Genomic DNA, 21,230 nt, shown 5'->3' with positions numbered 1-21,230 from the left:
AATATAAACCAGAAATATCATCCTTAATTCTGTAATTTGTAATTTATAAGCTATTTATTGTCTCCTGCATCAGATATTGGAGAAGAAATAGCTAGAACTAAAATGTAGTTTTAAACACTTGTTTTGTAAAAGTACCAAAATCTAAATTATTGGTAAGAACAAGAAAACACTCAGATCTGTGATGGAAATTTTGTCTGGGCTTGTAGCGATTCCAGTTGTATAGGGATGGATGGGCCAAGGTAGGTTCTATAAAGAAGTTGCTGTTGTATTGTCTCAGGCACAAATAGAGGTAGATCAGAATCAACATCAGAAAAAAAGAAAATTTAAATATAGGTAATGGAATGGAACACTTGTTTCCAAGTAGAGATGGCTTTCAAAAATGGCAATTGGTCTTCTCCTACTCTCAAGCTGTAAAGATGATTTTTCTGATTCTTGAGTAATTTTTATTTGTATTTGGTTTGACTTTCTACTCTCTTTCAGAAGTATGTTTAGGTAAAATAGAGACCTTAAATTTTGAAAAGGGATTTATAGCATTAGTTAAAAGCAAGACTATTCTCCTGTTATTTTAATATCAAATGAGCTTTTAACCTAGTATAATTTCACTCTTCTGCAAAATGCATAAACCATATTTCTCAGTATTAAGCATTCTGCATATATTTGAAATGGGACTCACACACGGTTGCTAATACTATTTTTCCAGGTACCTGAAAATGATGAAGTCTTTGTTGTTCGTCTGAAGAGCGTGGAGGGAGGGGCTGAAATCAACAACACAAAAAATTCTGTTTGGATTAATATTAGGAAAAATGACAGTCCTGTGCGTTTTGTCCAGAATGCTTATATGGTGCCTGAGGAAGATGAAGTGATAACAATCCAAGTGGTCCGTGGTAAGGATGTCACTGGAAAATTAATTGGACCTGATGAAGATGAAGTCTCTGTCAGTTACGCCATCATAACTGGGGATTCAACTGCACATGCACAGCTTAATGTAGACTTCCTAGATCTACAGCCAAATACAACTCTTGTTTTCCCACCTCTAGTTCACGAAACATATTTGAAATTTAGGATCCTTGATGATGCCATACCAGAAATTGCTGAGACCTTTCAGATTATGCTTCTTAAAGACACTTTGCAGGGAGATGCTGTTTTGATTTATCCATCTGTGGTTCATGTCACTATCCAGCCGAATGATAAACCCTATGGAGTGCTGTCAATCCACAGTGTTCTGTTCACTCATACTGTTATCATTGATGAAGATCAAATTTCAAGGTACTACAGATCTTAAAATCTAGTATCTAGTCAGTTTGAGAGATTTATTTGTAATTGTTAAGGCTCCTTAGCATATCATTAAAGTAATTCACTACTAAAATATAATGTAGTAATCACTTAGTGTGTTATTATAAGCTATATTTACAAAGATTTCAAGGAAGTGGGAATGTCTAATAATGCAGAAAGTATTTTAATATCTGTAAACTATATGTAAATAAGCCATAAGTATTCAATCATATTATCAGAATAGTGAAAACTCCTAATCTAAAGGTAGGACCAGTGAAGCTGTGATACTGCTACACACAGTTTCAGTGGGAAATACATTTCTGTCTTCCACCCTTGGTGTGTATTTGTTTTTACTATCTATAAAGCCAGTCTCTGATTAAAGAAAACAAAAAAGTGTTCAGCATCTCCCATTAAATAGTTACCTTAAACTCAAAACCAATTTAAATATTTGTAATTTTACATAGAGATTAAAATCGAAGTTCTCTACAAATGTTATAGGCAGACTGATACACAACATTGATAATCTCAATAAAAATGTCTAATTACTGCTAGTTCATCCAAAAAAAAAAAATGCTTCAAGCTATCATATTGTGAGAAATTTTGGAAGAATATTTTATGGTCTGCAGCCAATATTTTAGGTCTGTACCCAACACTTGAGTATTCATCTTTCTTTTTTATACACAGTAAAGAAATAAATCTTGCTTTCTAGATGTTTGTAAGTCATGGTTTCCAGATTCTTTTTGTAGTCATGCACTTGTCAGGTGCAGGCAACATGGCATTTCCAGTACCATAAGTATCAGTAGCTGAATATATTTTTAGTACAGGAGCAAACAGTTCATTTAAGATCATAATTTCAATGCCCATGCCTCATAACTATTCATGTGGTAGAATAGGCAAAATGTTTTCTTAAATTTGATTTGTATTTTGCAAGACAAATATAAAACGCGCCAAGATACTCAGTTCTGAGTATCTTACTTGCTGTAAAGAAAGTGAGACCTAACACGTCTTCTGAGATTTTACAGAGAGTTTGTGCGTAAATGCTCAAATCTTACATATGTATTATGATTTCACAAACTGTAAGCCCTGAGTCAAATGTCAGTTGCAAGCATTTGTACCATATAGGTCAGTGTAAATATTTTAGGGAATTGGTAACCATACATGCCAGTAGTAATTATGGTTTGTGGATTTTGTTTTCATTCAAAACGATAGGTTTGAAGGGATCACAATTGTAAGAAATGGTGGAACACATGGAAATGTTTCTGTTTCCTGGGTTATAATCCGAAATAGCAGTGACCCTTCACCTGTGACTGCAGACCTATTTCCAGAGGCGGGAGAGATAAGTTTTGCTCAAGGAGAGATGCTGGTCACACTTCATCTGAACATTATTGATGATGATATACCAGAAGAGGCAGAGCCCTATCTTCTGAAACTCCTAGCTTATACAATACAAGGAGGTGCAGAAGTCAGTGAGCCATCTGAGGTAAGTTTACTTTAGAATTCTCTTGGAGAAGGTACTTTTGGAGAAGGTATTTGGAGTAGTTTTAACATTACCAGTTTTAATAACATTTATTGATGGATTATCTGAACAGGTTAAAAGGTTTGGTCTTGGATAAAAATCAAGAAAACTGATCCTTAATATAATCTTAGTGTATAGAGCCATATCTAAAGTATTTGGCTGAGTATAGTGTACAATGCCAGACCCTTTTACTGTGGTAGAATTCAGCTCAGATTATTCCCAATGTGCTAGGATTGAATAAATGCTGTCTCGAGTGACTGTTTTCTAACAGAAGACAGGAAAGTTATTTTCATTTGTTCCTTTGCTATTTTAGTGATTACTGAAATGTTTACAGAGTAACAGCTTCAAGGGGAAGCGTTGGTGATTAAGTCTGTAACCTATGAACAATTAAATAAAGGGTGGCTAGACTTGCTGACAGTTCTGTGACTCAAATCCCTCCCTTGTCTTTCTCGAAAATGGTTGAAATGAGCTTGGTGAATAAAACGAAATCCTTTACAATCTAAAACATTTTTAAATTACTCAATTTGGCTGCTGAACCAAAAAATCAGTTATTCAGAGCTCATTCTGGCATATGCGATGAAGCATAGTGGGACAGTTGTCACTGTCAGTGTGATACTTCTTGTATATAAAGAATTCTTTGAGGCTGTCCATCTGATTTCTTTCCTGATGCCTAAGGAGATTAAGGAGAAAAATGTGTGGTGACTATTAGGAGATGATTTTGTGAAAGCATGAAACTATGGTAAAAAGTAATGCAGCATGCTGTTTTCTGGTTTGCAGCTTCTGTTTTACATTCAGGACAGTGATGATGTTTATGGCCTAATAAAATTCCATCCTTTGGAGAATCAGAAGATTGAAAGTAATCCAATGGGACGCTTTTTATCCTTGAGTTTTGCAAGGGAAGGAGGAACAGTTGGAGATGTGCAGTTGGTTTATACTGCACTGTACATTCCAGCTGGAGCTCTGGATCCTGAGAGAGCGAAAGGTGGCATTCTGAATATGTCTACAAGAAGTACTCTCATCTTTCCAGAAGGAAAAGCACAAGCTACTATAAATATACCAATACGAAATGATGCATTTCTTCAAAATAGAGCTCATTTTCTCATACAGGTATCTCAGCTGTTTTTGAGGTGTTTTTTTTAGCCCATGTAGTATAAAGGATATAAAATAGTAGTGGCTCCTTCCCTTTTAACTTCATTAAAATGACTCTGCCTGATTTAAAAAGAAACAAAACAATTAGTTCTGTAGCCAAGAAAACTCTATTATTTAGATACTGCTTCCACAGATATGCTATAAAGAGCTTTATTCCTAATAATTATATACTAATTACATAATTTTTAAAAAATGCACTGTTGTAATAGGATTCAGTTACTAATTGTGAAATTTAACAAAATTTTATCAGTGTTGCAGAAGCTAGTTACCTTTTCAGGTGTGTTATTCTGTCTACTCTTTGTCTTTTGATTTAATCAAATAAAGGCTCTTAAAGTAGAGGAGTATGACAGATTTTGGAAATTAAAAAAAAGGAAATAAAAATTAAAATAGTCAAACATATGTTGAATTTATGTGCAACTTTGACCAGGTAGTTGAACAGTTCTTCTAGCTTTCCCTTTATGTGGTCTTTTGGTTTTTTTCATCTTCTGTTTTTTGTTTGTGGGGATCTTTTTCTCTCTACTGAATTTGTAAGAAGGGAGATTGTGTAATTGCTAGTAAGATTGGCTGGAAAAATACACTAACATTATGCTTTTGAAAGAAAATGGGTTTTCCATTAAAGTGTTTAAAGAAAGATTTTTTTATTTTCCAAAATGATGTTTTTTCTTCATTTTTCAGTGGAGAAAACCAGATTTGCATACATGTTAGCAAGTTATTGTTCAGATATGCTGCTGTGGGAGATTCTGGGCATTGTAATCAGTAATTTTTGTACTTATTTTCTCATCTGCATTTGAGACTACTGCATAATCTCTGTTTGAGATTACCTGATTAACTATTGCCACTAAGATCATGAGCCCGGGGAGCAATCCTGATATACAGACAAAGAGGTGACATGGCACAACCAAAGCACAAATCGCAGTCTTTTCTTAGTTCTTTTCAGTATTTTCCATTTAAGTCTGGTGTCTTCAAAATTTTCAAACAGAGATGTTGATGTGGAATCATAAATGTAAAATTTGGTCTTTTTTTCTTTATTTTCTAGTGTACCAGAAATGTTTTAATTACTTGAAAAGATTTCTTCCCTCTACAAATTTCCCCCTACATTCTATTAAAAAAAAAAAAAGAGAGAGAGAGAAAAAAATATTGCCAAAATCATATTAATCATTTTAGTTGCACACGCTCTTTCTATGTTAACAGTTAGGCAAGGAATATGTTTCTGAAATATTAGAATAGATTTATGTGTTTTACCTTCTTCATGTGATCGGAAAGATTGACAGAAGACTTGAAATATCTAATTCCAAGCTCCTTTCAGGTGATAGATTACAAATAACCTTGCAGTGTGGACTATGGACAAGATGTGTGACAAGTACTTCAATATGCAGACTTTTGGTGTGGTTTTTCAAACTGCAGATTCCAGGGAGAGGAAGTATACTTTCATGTACTTTCTCCATGAACTATAAAAATGTTTTGAGTACACAAAATCAGATGCAACTTCTAACACAAATAATTCCTTTATAAAAGGAAGAAAAATGTCCCTATTTATCACTATGACACTATGACATTTATTCACTTCTACATTGTGAATAAATTATAGTCTCAGAAAAAATGTTTAGAATGAAACTACAAAGTTTGTACTAGGCCCAGTAAAGGATCAACTCAGAAATTGGGGAAGGAGGGATGAAGAAATGAAGCATAAACACAACAAGAGAACAGATACAGGAACTGGAAATATGAGATTAACCTTCTTTAGTGACATCTTCAATTAAATAACCTATTGTTTGATGTGTAGACTACTTTTGGTATGGACAGGAAGATTTACTAATTTAGTAAACTGCTTGGCATTATTCGATTTACAGTGCATTCTTTTTTCCCTCATGTACTGATTTGCTTTAAGAGGAAACAATGAATTAAAAAAAACCCAAAGCAATATTTAATTAATTATTACTTTAATCTCAAAGTTACTATCCAGATAGTAACAAAGGGAATTCTTTCGGCTCTGTAGTATTTCAGAACTTCTACTGAGCTAACAACCACAACAGTGGTCCACCTGCATGGTGTTAATTTGAGAATTGGCACCTATTCTAAAAGAAATCTTAGAAGAGAAAGAAAAAAATAGAACCACTCTTTGTTCTTCAGAATCCCAATAAGTAGCTTGGATGGTTGAGAATAAATTTCTAATTACAGTATTTATAAAACAAATCCCATTTATCATCAAATAAAATGTGCATGAATATTTTTGAGTGTTATTTGAATAACAGCAGAACAAAATATGATACAGTCCAAGTATTTTATATAAATTGGTTTAAAGAATCAAAGGGATTAAAAACTCATCAGTTGAGAGGGTGATTCATAATGCTAGGAAAATTAATCCACAAACACCGGAGGTTTATGTCCAAAAAAGGAGTCAGAGGAGTCCTTTTACTTTATTTGAATAAAGGGAGAGGCCTTTGTTCATTCCCCTGGGGTGTCTCAAATTTTTGGAGGACACAGCCTCCTTTTTTATCCTAATTTCCCAGACGCATTTCCCTTCTCTCTTTCCCCATTGGCTGAGGTACTGGAGAGGTACAGACTTCCCGATACACCTGATACCGAAGATTTCCTAAAGATTTTCCTCTAATGTATAACCCTCCCTTTTAATTTTTAATTCATATGGAATTTAGGGTTTTTTCTTCGCCATTGTTTCTTTAATCTCTCAATGTCTAATTTTGTTTATCAGCAAACCTAAAGTTTATTTATAAAAGCAAGTATCTTTTTCCATTCACCAATCAGTGGAATCTTTCCCATTGTTTCTTTTATCTTCCAGAGCTAGTTTTATCTACCAGCAGACCCACAGCTTGTTTGTAAAGACAAATCTGCTATTCCTCTCAATGATAACTATATAGATTTAAATGCCCTTCTCCACTAAAACCTGTGTGGCAGCATCTAATAACTCCAAGCAAAAACATCCTAATGGGAGTTAAAAGGTGGTGCTCATTGATGGTTCATGCACTAGTGAAATGTTTACAGAAGTATATATAAATTGGTCATAGCAATATCTGTTATTATGATCCATGTAGACAGGATCTGATAGTGTTATAAATTACATTTGAAAGGAATATTAAAACAATTAACACAAGGAAAGTCATGTTAATGGTTCTGATGGGCTAAATGAATAGTATTTTCCATTCAAAGATAGAATAAACATTTTTCTATTTCTTCTTAGTATAAATAAACCATCAAAAATATAGTAATATAAGAGGAGATTACAGTTTTGAAATCTTGTGCTGATTTTCAATTATGAATGAAATTCTACATATTAGTTATTGTAAATAGAGAAGTCTTTACATTTTTTAACTGAGGAAAGAAGATTGAATCACTCTTTGGCTTCATGAGAGTGTCTAAATTATTATGTTTCCAGTGACTTCAACAGATTTTTATCAATGCATGACAAAAAACCTAATAAGCATTGAAGTACAAACAACAATCTGGCAGATCAATTCATATATCTAGTAAGGAAATGCCCAGTTCAGAAAGTTAATTGTCCCTCTATGTACATTTAGTTGTGTACATGATTTGTCTGAGAGGTATACCATTCTGCTGTGGAAGCTCAATACCATTCACTTAATTTCTTACGCAGCTACTTACACATTTTTGTAGTAGAAATGGCACTGGTAGGAAAAATTTATCTTGGAGGTGTTTTGCTGCTTGCATATGACACTTATTCCAAGATGTCAGAATAGTTTTCACTTGGTACTCAGGCTTTCTTATTTCTCAAGTTTTTCTTTCTTTCTCTCACAGTTGGAAAAAGTTGAGCTGCTGAATAGAATTCCTCTTGTCCCACCCGTGAGTCCTAGATTAGATGAGATTCGAAATATTTCTTTGAGGATTACTCCAGATATTGCAAATGGAGAAATAGGCTTTATTAGCAATCTTCCAATTATTCTTTCTGAACCAGAAGAATCACCTGCCACAGTGGTAAGTAAATATTTTTATATTGTCCCTTACTATGGAAAACTTATTTGGAGAAAGCAAAGTTTGCTATATCCACTATAGCATTTGAAAATTAACGTGAGAAAAATCCATCCTCCAAGTTTGATCTTATCTCAAATATTCTCCTCCTTTATCAAATCAAAAAGGTAGAAATTGCTAGCAAGATTAATGTGTTTGTCATCTGAAAAGTGCAGTGAACTTTCCTTTCTCTGTAAGAATCTAGAATTGGTTAAGTCTTCATGCTCAGATGGAGCAAAAGATGCTGCAGTTTAATTTCTTTGACCAGCTGCAAAAACACTCTGTAGAGTAGGACTGATTTTGCTCCCAAATTTGGTGAAAGTGTCTGTGTTTTTTATAATTCGCTTACATGTGAATATATAGTTTGGCTTGCTGTGTCTGTTTTCTAATAAGTAATGCTTTTTTGTATTTCACAATACCCAAAGCATTTTCAAAAGCATCGTCATCCATCTGAATGCTGTAACCCCAGCCAGAGAAACCCTCTATAAAATATTTTTTCTTACATTTCCCCTTTTTCCCCCCTAGTTGTCTTAACTGAGATCTTCCTTCAAATCCTGATTCAGAGAACTGCTTTTCATCCTCAGAATAAAGCTGCTGATATAAAACCTAGGTTGTCTTTATGAGGCGGGCATTGGTTAAATCCATCATAGAAGGGTTTTTGTGTTCATGAGTGCTAAGTGATTTGTCATTTTAATGGTCTGCCACCTCCACTAAGAATATATAAACATATATGTCCAATTATATAATGGATAAATTATTAAATATATAAGATTCAGTATATATCTTCATAGATATACCATCTTTGATTTCAGATCTTATACATAGGTATAAGTCGGAGGTGAATATTTTGAGGCTCATATTCAAACAGTAGTTTGCAAGGGGTTAATTGTTTTTGCATCTAGTTTTGCAAGTCACAGCAGACTCATGTTCTTTACAGGTTTCCATTCCATTGCATCGAGATGGGACTGATGGTCAAGCAACTGTGTTTTGGAGTTTGAGACCATTTGGTCCTAATCACAAGGCAGTAACACAGGATGATATAGGTCCTTTTAATGGCTCTGTTGTTTTCTTATCTGGACAAAGTGATACTGCAATCAACATTACTATTAAAGCTGATGATATACCTGAAATGAATGAAACTGTGTTACTAACTTTGGACAGGTATTGTACCCCAATCTTTATTCATATGTACCACTTGCTATACTCAATCTATATATTAAAAAATTGGCACAGTATTAATTATGAGGTGTTGCCTCCAATGTGTTGATAAATGCCTGGAGCAATATTGGGCCCTTGATTTAGACTGTGTATGAAATCTTTGACTCATGATCAATGTAAGAAACCATATTGTGCTTCTTATCTAATGACTTAGTTTTGTTTGTATTTTGATTTAAAATAATGTATGCTTCTTAAAAAGTTGCTTTAGCTTTGATCTTTAGCTCTAGCTCTTGATTATAACACTTACTTTCAGGAAAATAATGTTTAGTGAGATAAGGGGGAAAGTTATAATGAATAGTAATGAAAGCAATACATAACTGTGTTTTTCTCAGAAGAGGTTTATAGTCAGGATGTTGTTGCAGAATTAGATACTTCCATCACAAATGCTGGCTCCAAAATAGGCCAGTGTGACTACTACCACATGCCTCAGCTACAAAGGGAACAATGATGTTTCTGAAGCATTATGTTGTGGTCTCCTTACTGTGTGACATCAGGTTTGCAGGATAATTAAGGCTGTAAGAGGTCTCAGAAGTTACTATCTGCATGTGAACACTACTCAGAATGCTTGAATTATTTCATATCCAGGAGCCTTTTGTTTTATTAGCAGGAGAATCTTGGCTATTGCTTCAGTCCTGCTTCCAAAAATTCAGATGTATCTATAGTTTAGAAATACTATCACTTCTGCTAATGCCTCCTAATAATCTAAGGTATATTTTTCCCATTAATTTTTCTGGAAACATGCTAAGAGAGGGCCATCAGCTGCAATGTCTGCATTGGACATCTGCTACATGTACAGTCCTTACTTTATGTAGAAGTATCCTTGTTGTAGATAGGAAGGGCAGACTAGCTGATGGGAACTTTTAGTACTATATGTTCATATAGAGTATGTACTAGCAAACCAGAAAGCAACTCCTTAGGCTGCTGCTGATCCTGTTATTTTGAGCATCTTTGAGAAAGATGCTTTTTCAGTACAGGTTTGCTCTGCTTCTGTAGAAGCTAGCTGGTGGATGCATCTGGCGCACAATGAATTATTTCATTCTAATCTTGGATACTCATTGTGTTGAAAAGATGGTCCTGTTGAAAACAAACAAAAAACCAAAAAAACCCAAAATCATAAACCAAAAACCAAAACAAAAAACAGAAACAAAAAACCCCACCAAAAAAACCAAACCAAAACAAAACAAATGGAGACTATTGCAAGCAGTTCTCTGTTTTGTTTTTTTTTTTCCTGTGGATGAAATTGATTTGCCTGAAAGTTCTTTAGAATCTGTGGCACAAACAAAGAAGCTAAGATTAGAAATAATGACTGAAGTTGTGAAGGAGTTGTGTAAAGTGACAAAAATGCTGAAATGGAAGGATGGGAGACAAATTAGTATGTAGAGGAAGTGGGTGGCATAAAAGATTAACTTTTTAGTATTGGATAGCTCTGCAGTATGTGTAACTATAGCTTTTTACCACTTACTCTGACTAGTAATCCCATGCCTTGAAAATTATGTCTAAAAGGGGATTGAGTTGGCAGCTGAAAAACGCAACCACTGTTCTGATTTTGCTATGTGTAGTGGGAGTAGCAATTTCTATTGATCATGAAGTGGCTGGTAAAAATTTTGCCAGCAGTAAGCAGCTTTCCCACACTTGGCAAGGTCAGAGAGTGAAGTAAGGATTAGGTAGTTTGGCCAGGAAAAAGTAAATACATAGGAGATAAAATCGGAACTTTTCTCTACACCTGGACAGTGTCCCTCAAGGCTACAAGTGAAATTTGGCAACTTTTAACTTGAGTAAAAGACAAGAATGCAATACCTGCAAAGATCATCCTTTCAACACTGGAGATGACTCTTCAAAGCAGGGGTGAATGATACTGGCAGGGTGATGCGTGTAAGCTTTTGGTATTGCCTCCTACATAGTTTGTGTTTTCTAGATGAAAAGAAGATTTCAGTTGCCAAGACAGGCAGCCAGCTCCTCACAGCAGTAGTGAATTACCATGAAAACAAAGACACACTCTGCTGTGGATGTGCTTGCACTGCTTGATAGACTGTAGCATAAGTCAGTAGAAAAGTAGAGCATGAACAGACTTTAATGAAACTATAGACGTAGAAATACATCCATAAGCATTCTATTTATTGCAATTAGTAATAGCATGGGCAAAATAATATGATAATTAGTTCTAACAAGGATGTATTATTTACAACTCAGTGATGTTGTTATGGTAGTTTTATGTTTTAAATGAGCTTTGATTGTACCCATAATAACAAAAGAAACCTTCCAAGCCATTAAAAATAGTATTTTACTTCCTTGCTCTGTGGCCACCATCTGTAGGCACTGGATATTAAAAATCATTATGAATGCTGTTCACAGAATGGAGGCCAATGTATATCATGAAGAGTATGCTTACCCAGAAGATGGATGAGCTGTAAAGAAGCAAGATAATCCTGTGCCTGCTAAAGAGTCTTCATATTTTCTTTCTTTAGGACCAGCTTCAGTTTGGATGCCTGCCCATATCTTAGGCCTGAATTGAAATAGGCCTGAATTGAAACTAAAAATATCACTACAGACCTAAATCTGATAGTTTTCTTAACTTCTGCGAAAGAAGCTTGGCTGTTGGCAGTTGCCATGCCCCCAGTGCAGATACACAGCTATAAATTTGGCAATTGGCACAGCTGAAGGGCCAGGACCATCATGGGACATGGATTGTGTTTGTTCTCTTAAATGAGTGGAGCTGAGAGTAAAACCTCTGAACTTTAGTCCTGGGAAAAAAAATACACAAATTAATTTATTTTTATTTTGGGAAGATTAAAATCCAGTAACAGCTGAGTGTTTAAATAGTTTATGCTCAGAATCTTTTGATCATGACTTCCATAAATTAAGATACCAGAACAGATCCATGTATGTGTATGTATGTATCTAATGTGACATATGTTCAATGAAGCAAAACTGTTGTAACATGGAAAATTTTATAGTTCTAGTGATTTCTGTGATGTGATACAGGCTGAGGTACTTAACACCTTCTTTGCCTCAGTCTTCAACCTCAGAAATACAAATTATTCTCAGGGCAACCGGTCCCCTGAGCTGGTAGAAAAGGTAGAAGAGATAGAAAGGTAAAAGGAGAAGAATAGACCTTCTGAAATCCAGAAGGAAGTAGTTAATGATTAGCAGAGCTATTTAGGTGATCATAAGTCTATGGGACTGGAGAGGATCCATCCTAGGGTAATGAGGGAGCTATTGTAAGACCTCTCTAAGCTGCTCTCTGTCATTTATCATCAGTCATGGCTAACTGAGGAGGTCACAGACAATTGGAGGTTGGCCTATGTGGTGCTTGTTCACAAAGAGGGCTGGAAGGAGGGGGAACTACAGGCCAGCCTGCCTGACCTTGGTGCCTGGCAAGGTTATGGAACTGATCATCTTGAGTGGGGTCATACGACATCTCCAGGATGGCTGGGGCAGCAGACCAAGCAAGCATGGTCTTAGGAGGAGCAGGTCCTGCCTGATCAATCTGATCTCCTTTTATGATCAGCTAACATGCCTGAGGGATTGGGGCAAAGCTGTGGATGTTGTCTATCTGGACTTTCACAAAGTTATTGTGTGCCACAGCATTTGCCTTGAAGAGCTGGCAACATGTGACTAGGACAGGTCCTTGCTTCTGTGGGTTAAGAACTGGTTAGATGGCCGAGCCCAGAGAGTGGTGGTGAATGGTGCTGCATCTGGTTGGCAGCCAGATGCAGCACCAAATCTAATATAACTAATCAGCTGAATCTGATTAGTTGCTTCCTAACTTCCAAGTTCTTGAAATGCTGGTCTGATTTACACTGTGACTGTTAGAAGGTAGTAAGTATTGCTAGTCTTCTAAGTACTTTCAAAGTATACCTGGAGATGCTTAAAGGACCTCCTCATGGTACCTTGGGACTGTTTATTTTCAGCTGTCCCTTGGATTCTGTTAGAGCTGCCATCGTGCACTACAACATGATACTACATTCTAGCACTAGTACTCAGTTTTTTGTCTGAGCTGTGTTTGGATTCATGCAATCTGACTTCATGAAGGTGAAATGAAGTCTGGCATTGCCCTTTCACTTTTTGATTATTGTGTCTTAACCACTTAAGCTTGTACATCACGTACCAAAAACCCACTTGATATAATAGTTCATTTTTATTCTCTGCTGTGAAATATATTACCAACAGCTTAGTGATATAATTAAGAGCATTAAGAGCAATATAATGAAAATTTAGCATAAACTTTAGCTCTGGAATTTTCACCTTGAACTTTTAAAATAGTATTAATGCCTGATGATTTTGGAAAACTTGCATACATTTCTGAAGGGAAGAAGAATGTCTTCATATATAGTATTTAAAATGTAGCCTCATTTGAAATAATCAAGAAATTTCTATTAAATCAGATCTCCTATTTGAAAGAATAGAGCTGAAAATGTATTTGCTTTATTACTTCAAACTTTTGAATGAACTCTTTTGTCTACTGAATTCTGAAGCTGAATTATTTAAACTTCATTTAATAAATTCTTTGTTTATTTGTTGATAGTAAATCCAGGTTTAATATTAACTGTATATTTATTTTATGTTAAGAAAATACTCTATGCGTACTTTCATAGAATGGCATACTTGTTATTGCAGAATAATTTCCTTTCATCTGAATTGATGAGACAGTTTTGTCATATGTGCTTATTTTCTTATTTCTATTTTCTCCTTGTTTTTTTTTGGGGGGGGGTGGTGGTTTTCTTCTTTTTTTGTTGGTATTTTACTCTGATACTCTGATTTATCTAAAAATTGTCAAAAATAAAGTCTGATGTGATTTTCTGCTAGAATAGTCTTTGATATGTATGTGTTGTAACTCCCAATGTACTTATCTGTTTTTATCATTACTATGTCAGATTGATGAAGTAACACAAAATGGAGGCATGTTGATTGTATTTTTTTTTTTTTGCGTGAAGTTATAAATGTGGGCTGCTGGTGCAGTTGTGAGAAGACACGGGGGTTGGCAGTGAAAGAACTCCTGGAGGAGGGCTGGGTAGGGCATACCATGAATGGGCCTTGACATCCTGAATTGATTATGGGGTCATTTCTCACCCGTGAGGATTGCCCACTTGCTAGCATTTGTCAACAGAAAATGCCAAGGAAGGAGGTTCCCATAAAAGGAACATGATGTGTTTGGAAAGGGAAAAGAAAACTTTGTGGTACTCTTGTTTTTATTATTGTCTAAGACCGGTACTATTGAAATTCCAGGAACTAGCACTTTCATTCATTCCCCACCCCTTTTCTTTCCCTCTATTCTTCTTTCCTTCTTTCTTTCTCTGTTAACAGGGTAGAGACAGAAAGGTTTGTTGTGTACTTCGGGTAAGTGCAGTGAACTGTGGTTTGTCTTCAATGAATCAATGCTTTGTTTTATACGTGATTAGTTTGAACAGAATCTGTCAATAACTTCTTTTCCTCTCAGGAATCATGTCTTCTGCATCTCTTCAGACAATGCTTGGTTGTCCTTTGGTTTTTAATTTGATGGCATGGGTTTCTGGCATGAAGCTTTATTTAGGATTTGTGAATGATGAAAGTTACTAATGCATGACTCAGTGTTTGATACCTGTGCTTGATTGCAATATGAATTCATTGTCTTAAACTGCCAGAAGTACAATTTGTCCCACCTAAATGCCTGAGTGGACTAGAACGATAAAGTTTTGTGTTGAGCAGTTATCTTTTTTTTTTTGAATGAAATAGGTTTAGTTTATGTTAACACAAGTTTTTGTGTCTGCTGGCATATTTTTATATGCAAAAAATATTACTTATTACCATTTAAAATAGACACTTGCAGTTTGTTCATTGAAATTTTCCTCCAGAAAACATGGAAGATGAATCTGAATTCATAAACCAACATTTAATATCAAAATCATCAGTCTGAGGGTGCATTCTTTATGCATCTTTCAGCAGCAGTTTTTCTTGCATTTTTAATGGAATGTACTTAAAACAATGTAATTGAAAGTATATATCTGACAAAATGAATGCAAGAAATTCAAGCTCTCTCTGTTTAAGTGTTTTTGGATCACTCCTTATGTTTTGATCCAAATAAAAAGTAATACTAAATGTGATTTTAAATTTTTTTTATATGATTCTATTTCTTTTTCTTTGTATTGTATGCATGTGTGACTAAAAAGCCCAAGAACTGTATGCTGTAAAAAATAATCTGAAAAAAAAGGTATCTCAGGAACAAAGGCTGGGGTTTCTGCAAGGGAATGGAACACTCTGATGTGTCTTTCCTAATTTATTATATTCTTTTTAGGTAATTGTTTTCATAATTTATTCATAAAAATAATCAGGATTCTGATGTCCTTCACATAGATATGTATTTACTTACTAAAAGAACCAACACTCAAAAAAACTTGACTTTTTTCCTTTCCCAGGGTCAGCGTGGAAAATCAAATACTGAAATATGGGTTTACTACTTGTGAGATCACTATTTTGGAAAATGATGATCCTGGAGGAGTGTTTGAATTTTCTCCCTCTTCCAGAGGTCCCTACAGTATCAAGGTAGCTATCTGAATAACTTTTCTTTATTGTTATGGAAAAGTAAATCTTAGCAGAATGCGAGTAAAATGCTGGATTTTCTTTTTTTTACAGGAGGGGGATTCTGTCGAACTGCAGATTGTCCGCAGCAGAGGGAGCCTTGTCAGGCAGTTTCTGCGATACACTGTAGAACCAAGGGACAATAATGAGTTTTATGGAAGCACAGGAATTCTGGAGTTTAAGCCTGGCGAAAGACAGATCATAATTACTCTTTTGTCAAGGATGGATGGGATTCCAGAGGTAGAAATGAAAATTTTCCTTTCTCTAAATTGTGTTCACAGCATAGCAGTTTGTCACTTATTAAAATATAAGAAAATATATTGTAGCAGAATGAGTATGTAATCCTTTTCTATGGAATGTATCCCAGTCTCCAAACCAGGGATGCCTGGATTACTAGAAGGTACCTTTGGCTTTAATAGGCCTCAGTGGATTTATTTTTTTTGGTAAATTGAAACTGAACTTCTATCCATCTGAGCTTTTGGCACCCGTGGCATTCTGTACTATAGAATACCACTATTTAATTGAGGCCTGTACAATCCATTGCTTTCTTTTTGTTCTGTTTTTGGTAAATACCTGCTAACTGAACTCAGTGCTCCCCAGTCTACACTAATATTTGCTGTATAGATGCAAAGATATAATGCTTATTTTAATGTTCCATGGTGCATCTACTGTGTTTGTTCAAGAAATATTTGAAGTATAAAGTCACATTATATTAATAATGCAAGCTGACAAGTTTTTTTTTTTAATTACCTTAATGTCAGTGTTTTTAAAATCTTTACTTCCACTGTTACAGATGACAAAGATGTACAAAACCATTGTGCATGTAGAAACTTTGTGTAATTTTCTTTTGTTGAAATTGTCCTTTTTTCTGCTGAATAAATCTTTTTATTCTGACTGAGTTTCCCTCTTCCAGCTGGATGAGGCATATGCTGTTGTGCTCAGTGGCTACAGTGAAATGTCAGGCAAGCTGGGGAATGCCACAAGGGTAAATATAACCATTTTGAAGAATGATGATCCACATGGTGTCATTCAGTTTCAACCTGATGAACTATCAGTAACAATAAAGGAAAGTAAAGGAGAAATCATCTATGCTGGTAATTCTTTTTATTAGAGTAATTGCTTTCTCTGCTGTCTGCTCCTGCAAGGCTACTTTTCCCTACTTCACCTTTGTAGGACAATGCCTGACTCAGGAGTTTCCGGGGGGTACAGTATGATGAGCAGTGGAGATTACTGCGGAGGAGGATGGGCCTTGAGGCTATTAGGGATCAATCCAGTTAAAATATAGCTTGAGAATATACCAGACAGGAGGGACAGAGAATTTATTTACCTCCTACTGCAAGGAGCAGCCTGGTTTTAGTAGTACTGCTTGGTGAGCATGAGGTGCTGTGTGAGAGAAGAATGAGCTAAATTTTCATACGTGTGATTTCAATTTATCTATCTCTATTGTACCAATAGAGTTGATACAAGTCTTTACTGCTGTAATGGTCTATTATTATGTGGGTTTTTGTGTAGGGCACTTGCGTATTAGTTTTGCAAGTGGACTTACTGTTTCCTTTCCTTTTTCTTTATTTCAGCTTTGCTGACCTTTTTCATTTTGAGTTGTTTTTCTGGAGATGCGCACTGACTATACATGTTTACATTTTACAGCCTCTTACAGACTTATAAGAAACCAAGGAAACTATGGCAGTGTTAGTGTGTCCTGGATTGTTGACCCAGCATGTACCAATGACGTCTATCCAGAACAAGGGACTATATTCTTTGATAATCTGGAGTTTTCAAAAAATATCACAATTTACTCTCTACCAGATGAGGTAATAATATTTAACAAACATACTTAGTAGTATGTTTTTGTGTAAATATATGGAGCAAAGAGGAAGTGTTGAAACATTGAAATTTAAGAAAAATCTGTTTTTTAAGAAAGTGTTGATTTTTTTTGAGAAAAATCAAAATGCTTGGATAAAAGTGAATTTACTTAAGTAAATAATAAGAGAATTTGAGACATTGTGCATATCTGTAAACCAAAAAGTTAGAATCTCTCAGTAGTCATGTGCTTAAATTATAATACTAAGTAAACCACTTGTTTTGATAGCAAGAATCCTAATCTCATATTTTAATGCTGATATATTTGAAGTTAAATAAGAAATAATGAGAATAATTAGGAATAAAGGAATAAATAAATAAACATAGCTGTAAAAATAAGTTATATCAGCATCAGGAAATTGCAGGATAACTTTTGGATTATCTGTACAATAGTAAAGATGAGGGGTTTTATTTGCAAAGATTTTTGACTGATGATTATTTTTGTGTGAGTGTATGAACTGTCATTTTTCTTCCTTTGTAACACACTTGTGAATCAAGAAATAAACACCAACATGCAGGAACCCTGTTTGTTAACCTCCTCAGCTGTTCCTTTTAATTTCTTCATTGTGTCATGTGCAACAAATTAATTTCTTAATACTTTGTCATTTAGGTACCTGAAGAGATGGAGGTATTCATAATCAGATTATTCAATGCCACTGGTGGAGCAAGACTGGGCAATATAACCAGTGCATTTTTACAAATTATGAAGAATGATGATCCCATTTATTTTGCAGGTTAGATATTACTGTTTTAAAATTTTGAATTCATATTCTACCCCACACAGATCTTATCCCAAGACCAGGTTATTGAAAAATCTTAATCCTAGTGGAGCTAGTGTTATAAGACTTACTTTTTTTTGTTTTTGTTGTATTGTTTTTTTTTTTTTTTACTTAAGAATTTTTCTCATTTTATGTCATTATTCTTTTTGATGGCTCTTGGATTCGTTAGGTAGGTAAGGACAACAATATTCTCTTCTACCTGCGAGTTTTCCCCTTTAACTACATGCGCCTTCTCTTTGCTCTTAAGGGGGATTAGGTGAATAAACTGCATGCAAGAAGCTTGAACTTGAACTTGAATTTGTTGCTTGTGTCTTTTCAGAACCTCTGACAGTGAGCATTACAGAAGGGAGTGTTGCAAACTTTACAGTCCTAAGGAATGGATCTACTAATACTGTTGTCACTGTTCAGTATATTACTGTTAATGGAGATGCAACAGCTGAAGAGGGAGACTTTGTTCCCAGTGAAAAGGATAGTTTAATTCTGTTTGATGTTGGAGAAAGAGAGCAGACCTTATCTGTGTATATTAATGATGATGACACCCCTGAAACTGATGAAGTATTTTATATCTTCCTTTTGAATTCAACAGGTAAAAGCAATGATTTAATATATATTTAGTAACTGTCCTTTTCTTTTTTCTCTATTTTTTAGCAGCTGGTTCTTATAATAAAGCAATGTATAAATGCCAGGCATTATATGAATAAGGTCTGCATCAACATTTCTATAAAATTTCTGTACAGTGTGTTTGGATTTTGATCTTCAATCGTTTAATCGGAAACAAAAATTAAACTATAAATCTGAAACTGTCCTGCAAAGATAACTTGAGTTGAAATCTCTTTCCAAATGCTCCAAATTAGATGGGGTTTTGACTTATCAGTAAGAAAATATAAGTTAAATAAATAGGTATTTTTTCTCAATTATCTGAGTATAAGGTAGTTCCTGTTTCCCGTGTTTCCCGAGGCCAACTATAATTCAGTCTGATACCCAGCTCTCTTAGAGAACACCAGCTTCGTGGAAATTACTGGAAAAAGCCATACTTCTTCCTTCTTAAATTTTGTTTTTAGTGCTCTCTTTCTACTTGACTAACTTTGTTCAGGATATGTTGGTATCTTATTTTACCATTCTATTGAAAACTTGTGATGACTTTCCTGCTTTCACATATTCCTGCCAGAATGGGCAAAATACAGAATATTTCTAGATGAATTCCTGAAAGGGAAAAAAGAGAAATTATTATTTTTCTTTTTATCATCTGTTGTATATAGTGACCTTGATCGTTTCATCCCTTTTGAAAATTTTATTGGACTCTGAGAAAATACAAATAGAGGTATATGAAGTTAAAACGGGTTGTTCACTTTGGAATAAAAACAAGTCTAGTGCTTTTGAAAAGGGTAAAAACTAGGATGGAGATGGAAACATAGTGTACCTTTGTGGACATAAAGAAGTGTTGAAATGTCCCTACTTTGCTAATATACACAAAGAAATAATACTAATTTCCTTATTTCACCAGTATCTTATTTTTTTTCTTTTCAGATAGGCTGTGATATGGGTATGACTAATCTCTTAGGGATTGTTGTTTTCTTGTATTTAGTTCAAGTGCAATATTTCTGCTGAAGGTCTAAAGGAGAGCTAGGATCTCTGAATACATATCTTTTTCTTCTGACATGACCAATTGACCAAACATGAAGTACTGCCTCTCATACAATCCTTTCTTCTCAGGATTGCATCATCTCTTGTCATGTCACTTTTTTCTTTCAAATCTACATTCTTGATCCTTGCCTCAGATAATATTTACATTTTTTTACTCTGATTTGTCTGTTAGTGAATAGTTTGAATATTAGTTTGCACTGTTTTATCACTGCTTGCTTCTTTCTTTGCATGAAAGCTGTTGGTGTGAGAAGAAAATACATTCAATTTTAGTTACCTCCATTTCTGATTCTAGTTTTGATAAAATAATCACCCTCTTTTTAGGGGATACTGTTATCTTTAACGGTGGAGTGGCTACAGTTATTATCGAAGCAAATGATGATCCTAATGGAATTTTCTCCTTAGAACCTCTAGAGAAGCCAGTGGAAGAAGGAAAAAGTAATTTTTTTTTGTAAGTAACTTTTAAATAATATTGTTGCCCCTTTTTGGAATATGTGTATGTATATCTTGATGTGTGTGTTATTTTATGGATAGTACTTTGATCTAGTCTTATTTTTTGCATTGCTAAAATTTATTAGAAAAATAGCTTCACCAAATTTTGGATTAAATTATTTGCAGACATATTGAGGATCAGCAAAGCATCAAACATCAACTCTTATATTATCGAGTAGACTGTGGAAATTAAAATGAGTAAAGAATTCCCAGTTAAAATATAAACAAGGATGATTGTAGCACAGGGGGCTTTTTATATCACAAATAAGATGACAGCAAAGGGGGTTTTGTTATACTTTCACGAGAGTGTACATTCAGAACATTGAAATGAATGACCCAAATATAATCTGGACCAATAGAGAAGTAAAAAGATCTTTTCAAAATACAGCTAAATACAGCTATGTGGTTGTTAATTTCTTTTTGCATCCCCCTTTGAAATATTACCCTGCAAAAAACCTATTTTACTGTATTCTTTCTGTTATTTATTTTTCTTCTATCTGTAAATTGCAGATAGGAGCTGTTCTCAAAGTCCAGATGTGCCTTTTTTCTAGGCTCAATATATTTCTCCCTAGTCTGGCCTGTAGCTCCTAGGATGTATTCAGGAACGGGAAGGATTAAGAAATTAAGTTTCATGTTATCTGACCTTTTTATGTTCCTTATATGAGAATGTGGTTATAAATTGACAAAAATACTGATTTTAATTGAGAAAATTTTTGACAGGGTATAAAGAAACATAGGTTCACAATAAATCTGATAGGGTGCGCAGT

At 34.7% G+C, this 21,230-nt stretch overlaps 1 protein-coding gene across 1 annotated transcript in view; it reads left to right on the top strand.

Moving 5' to 3' along the window:
* ADGRV1 (adhesion G protein-coupled receptor V1) overlaps positions 1 to 21,230 on the top strand; it is a 275,529-nt gene that overhangs the window by 19,755 nt on the left and 234,544 nt on the right. Inside the window, exons 7-19 of the mRNA XM_063181284.1 lie at positions 701 to 1,266; positions 2,482 to 2,752; positions 3,566 to 3,895; positions 7,709 to 7,885; positions 8,856 to 9,079; positions 14,441 to 14,473; positions 15,529 to 15,655; positions 15,746 to 15,931; positions 16,605 to 16,785; positions 17,339 to 17,502; positions 18,162 to 18,285; positions 18,650 to 18,916; positions 20,296 to 20,422. Of these exons, the coding sequence (XP_063037354.1) occupies positions 701 to 1,266; positions 2,482 to 2,752; positions 3,566 to 3,895; positions 7,709 to 7,885; positions 8,856 to 9,079; positions 14,441 to 14,473; positions 15,529 to 15,655; positions 15,746 to 15,931; positions 16,605 to 16,785; positions 17,339 to 17,502; positions 18,162 to 18,285; positions 18,650 to 18,916; positions 20,296 to 20,422 (2,777 nt within the window). The remainder of the gene's footprint in view (positions 1 to 700; positions 1,267 to 2,481; positions 2,753 to 3,565; positions 3,896 to 7,708; positions 7,886 to 8,855; positions 9,080 to 14,440; positions 14,474 to 15,528; positions 15,656 to 15,745; positions 15,932 to 16,604; positions 16,786 to 17,338; positions 17,503 to 18,161; positions 18,286 to 18,649; positions 18,917 to 20,295; positions 20,423 to 21,230) is intronic.

The sequence above is a fragment of the Melospiza melodia genome, chromosome Z, assembly GCF_035770615.1.
Source record: "Melospiza melodia melodia isolate bMelMel2 chromosome Z, bMelMel2.pri, whole genome shotgun sequence".
Lineage (NCBI taxonomy): Eukaryota > Metazoa > Chordata > Aves > Passeriformes > Passerellidae > Melospiza > Melospiza melodia.
Note: the sequence above shows the minus strand (reverse complement) of the source record. Positions and strands in the feature narration are given on the sequence as shown.